Source organism: Cephus cinctus, unplaced genomic scaffold (assembly GCF_000341935.2).
Source record: "Cephus cinctus unplaced genomic scaffold, Ccin1 Ccin1_scaffold0471, whole genome shotgun sequence".
Taxonomy (NCBI): domain Eukaryota; kingdom Metazoa; phylum Arthropoda; class Insecta; order Hymenoptera; family Cephidae; genus Cephus; species Cephus cinctus.
Genome location: NW_014333147.1, coordinates 230,340 through 234,750, shown reverse-complemented (window position 1 = coordinate 234,750; position 4,411 = coordinate 230,340). Strand labels below are relative to the sequence as shown.

The following is a 4,411-nucleotide window of genomic DNA, read 5'->3' as shown; positions in this document are numbered from 1 at the left end:
GTGAAAGGCGGGGATGGCGAAACGACAATGCGCGTGAATTATAGCAGAATGACTGGCTAGTTTTAAAGGCAGGAAGCCAACATTAGCGGAGTTGCGCATTGATACCGAGCATTCTGCAGGAGACCATTAATATTACTTACTTATAACAGGGTCGGAGGGGGTTGACGCGCTGCGATGCCGACTGCCTTCGGCCTGTTCGGCCTGTTCGGGCTGTTCGGGCTGAACGGCCCTCGCGAAATACAGCCTGCTCGTTCGCCGGGCTGCCTGGTTAATGAGGCAAATTGGGAAATCGATGGGAGAAAAAAGTCTTAAACTCGAGGATATCCTTAAAGGGGGCGAGGGAATAGTATTAAATAATAGAGTCTATATAGAGTTAATGAATTAATGGGGCAAGAGTGAATAGAAATAAGCTGAGCTTTTAATAAAAGCGAACGCGAGCGGCGGCTCATCCGTAAGATTTAATTAAACGAACTGCGGAAACAAACATCATAAATAATGGTTCGCGATTCTGGGTCGTCCGACCGGATGGGGTCGTGTGGGGTGGAGGGGTGGGCCAACAACCCGCTCGAGGTGACGGCGACGCTGATGGCGTATAGGAGATTGGAGGAGGCTCAAACGGATTAGCATAAACAAATCATCGGGATTAGAATGCGCGAGCGACCGGCTGGCGGCACCGGGAGCTTGTAAAATCAAAAGGACAAACAATTAATAACCCCGAGGCTGACGATTAATCAGAATTTAACTCGCAGTTAAATGCCCGGACCCGATGCTAGCGCCCCCAGGACGGATAAACAAAGGTTTATATCAGTGTCAGTTGCAACAAGTCTGACTTTGTCTACGGGCAGCCGCATGAATATTCACGGGACTCGTTCGCACCCCTAGCCTCCACCCTTAGCCCAGCAGCAGCGCCGCATCGGGCACCGAGTATCCCGGCTACATTGGCGTCGGGGGTGGTTTGACGTTCGAGCGGGCGCGAGTCAAAGGCCGAAATCACAATACGCGTTTGTCCGGCTGACGAAAGCAAATAGAGAGGGTGCCCCGCCGCTGCCCCGCCGCTGCCCCGCCGCTGCCCCGTAGGCCGAGTGGTCATTTGCTTTGAATTGGAAATAACGCCCCGTACTGTCGAAGCTGAACGCGTTCTTTTTATTTTAAAACCAATTCACAGCTTTTCATCCCTTTTCGCCTAATAACAAATCCTCGGGGTGACGCAACTCCAATCGCGCCTGCGGCAACTTCAAGTAGAACAAGTGGAAACAAGTTGAAAACGGTCGCGATAATTTTCGGGACTTGAAGGTGTTCTCTATTTTCTCGAAAATCGATCCCATCGGGGAACCATTTACGTCTCTCCGGCATTGAGAGTCCAAAGGGGATGAAGTCCCTTTCCCAAAATGAACCCTTTCAAGTGTCTCTCCCTGGCGAACCACCTCCGTACCAATCCGATGATTTAATCCCCGAATGATGGACGGGCACGTCGCGACGATGATCTGTGTCGCGTGAAGTGACAAGTGGTTAGGATCACGGCAACCAACCAACCAACCAACCCCATCAGGCCCACCAACCCCACAAACTCACGCCGCCAGAGAGAGAGGGCTCTACGGGATTCCGGAGGTTCAAGTTTGTACTGGTTGGCAGTGCTGCCAATGGTGCCACCATTGCCGCTTGTGTTTCCACGGGGGTTTTCGACGGGGCTCGCGAGCTGCCTAGCTCTCTCGCACCGTACAAATCATGTTGGCATTACTGCGTCAGGCGAGGACTCAACCCGTCACGCTTGCCAACCTGACGGGTAATGCTGATTTATTGGGAATGCACCGTCGATGCATCCGTTCGGTCCGTCGGGATCCACGTTTCCTACGATCCTTCGATATTTTCCAACAGAATCGCTTCGGCTCCTCTATTCGACTTCTCGCCTCCACATTGAATTAACTGACCAACGTCAGAGAGAACAGGTGTCTGTCGATTATAGTATTTATAGTAATTAATTAATCAAGCGATCCTACCTCTCGAGGTGTTTGACAATGTCTTCGTAGGCAGCACGGCAGTTCTCCCAAATCCCGGACCTGCGAAAAACAAAAGAAGGATGAAAACTTAAAGAGCATAGAGTCGAGCGAACTCGGCGCGATGGAAGGAGGAAATGAACTTCCGGAAGAGAAGCAATACGTAGCGTGGAAGGAAGGTATGTGTCTGTAACGATCATGCAGAATCGCAGGTAACGAGGCGAATCCAGTTGATCGCGCGAACGTAGATAGAAGCGAGAACTCGCGGATCGCGATAAGCAAGGAAGTACTGATTAAAGGAGGAGAGGATAAGTAGACGGAAGATCAGCTAACGAGAAATAAAAAAATCATCTCAGCAACCGCCATATACAGTATAACTGTATATACATAAACGCGACAGGGAATTATTAATTACGCCCAGGACCAAACAGCAGCCACGTCCTGATTGCGAATCCTTGGGACTCCCGGGTCTTCGGCTTTTGATTCGATCGGCCCCAAACCAACCAGCTGCCAACCTAACGAGTCAAACTCGGAACCTTTGATGTCGCTGATTAAAAATGTCCAAGATCTCCCAGGACTAATTCGCAGAGTAACGACAGTCGCGATTACGAAAAAATATTTATTCGCCGAAATCGTCATCAGCCTTCGAGTCCCGCGCGCTTATAGCCTTTTTACACGTAAATAACGATGCGTCCGATTACTTCGCCAAATGGAAATTCCATTTTAGTCGAGTACTCGGGGAGATGGTTACTTGCGCGAGAGAGAACGAATTTCGGGGAAAGGGACGTCAGGACGTGGGGCGAGGGGGTCAGGAGGGGCGAGGATGGGGAGGAGGAAGGGACTCGTAGGTTCGTAGGTCGAGCATTGAGCGCGGTAGGTATACATGTAGGTGGGTATAGGTTACGTTGAATCCGGAGGTGGCCAGGATGGGGTTGCGTTGAATTAATCATATTCCGGTGTTTGTCGTCGCGCCCCCAGACGTAATCCGTCTTACCTCCCGATCTCTCGCTTCTCTGCCGCGATAGATTTGCATTTTAATTAAAAGCAAAGCGCTGAAATCATAATGCGGAACGTGCGGCGCCGCCTTCTCCACATCATTATACGATACGCTGGGCGATCCAGTTGAAACGCACCACTTTGTAGGTTAGGTCCGACAGCCGTCGTGCGACCTCACGGGTTAACCACGCTTTGGTCAAATTTCATAATCAAGAGAAAAGTCGTTACGTAACGTCGGTGCTATCGACATCCGGCAGAGAAGATGACGGATGCACGTGCTGCAAGAGGTGCAGGACGCGATTGATCGGACACGGGAAGCCTACTGGACTATCGTTAGATTTGACGTAACAGGGCAAACGGCCCTATATAATGATAAGAGATCCGTCCAACGAGTCTCGAGGCAAATGGGTAAGCGAGTACCGGTGCAGCGACGCCTATTACATTATTTTCACGTCGAGCTTATCCCCCTTTGGCGCATCTTAAGCCGCGTACATAATTCAGCGGGACGAACGAGTTCTAATTCAGCGATATTTAGGCATCTTTGAAGCCGGCGCCTTTAGTTCGAAATCCCCAACGCGCTGCGGTTCCGAGACGAATATCGCGGCTTAGATACGCGCCCTCTCTCTCTCTCTCTCTCTCTCTGGCCCCAGGATCTTCTGCGAGGAGTAAGCACGGAGGGTGAACCCCGCGAGGAACTCCGGAAGATTCAAGACGGGTTATACGGCTGAGAAAGGGTTGGCGAGTTAATCCCGGCATTTGTTAACGCGTTTCTAATAGATGTTCTGCCAGTGCTTCTGTCTTAAAGTTCATCCCTTAGCGCGGAGGGGCGAAGAGGGAAGTTGCTTAGGAATTTTCTATTCCATCCGCGACTACCCTAAATGAAATGTCCAATAGATTCGATGTATTGGCTGATATATCGAGCAGTTAGCGGACGCCGCCAGGTGTAACCTATCCTGGTCGATAATGAGGGGGGTGAGTCAGGAGCGAGCAACACGTAAGGAAACAGACTTAGAACCGAGATCAAGCAGTGTCGAGACCCCTCGGATTTCCACGGCTTCTCCGCCTCTCTCAAATCCTCTTAAAGTTGTATTCTTTTGGCCTCGGCTTGGCAGCCCACCTATCGGCCGCGCGCGAGCACCCGCGAGTCACTCCCCGTCTTCCCGTCTTCCCGTCTTCCCGTCTTCCCGGAGAGACAGCGAGTCTCCCTCGAGAGAACTTAAAACAAATAAATCCAATTTCTGAATGCGCGTCTCGCCGATAGACGAGCCGCGACCCCCCGAGCGGCGTCTCGACGCCCTGCACCTCCCCCCTCTCGTCCCTCCTCCGCGCGGCACTGCTACTTGCCACTTCCGTACCGTCAGGGTCTTTGCAAAGTTTTCCATACTTTTGCTTCTCTCAGTCAGCCCCTTTAACCCCCCCCC

At 51.5% G+C, this 4,411-nt stretch overlaps 1 protein-coding gene across 3 annotated transcripts in view; it reads right to left on the bottom strand.

Moving 5' to 3' along the window:
- The window catches only part of LOC107268126 (dachshund homolog 2), a 148,313-nt gene that overhangs the window by 71,665 nt on the left and 72,237 nt on the right, over nucleotides 1-4,411 (bottom strand). For all 3 annotated transcript variants that reach the window (XM_015740582.2, XM_015740584.2, XM_015740583.2), the window contains exon 4: nucleotides 1,998-2,057. In XM_015740582.2, coding sequence (XP_015596068.1) covers nucleotides 1,998-2,057 — 60 coding nt within the window. The remainder of the gene's footprint in view (nucleotides 1-1,997; nucleotides 2,058-4,411) is intronic.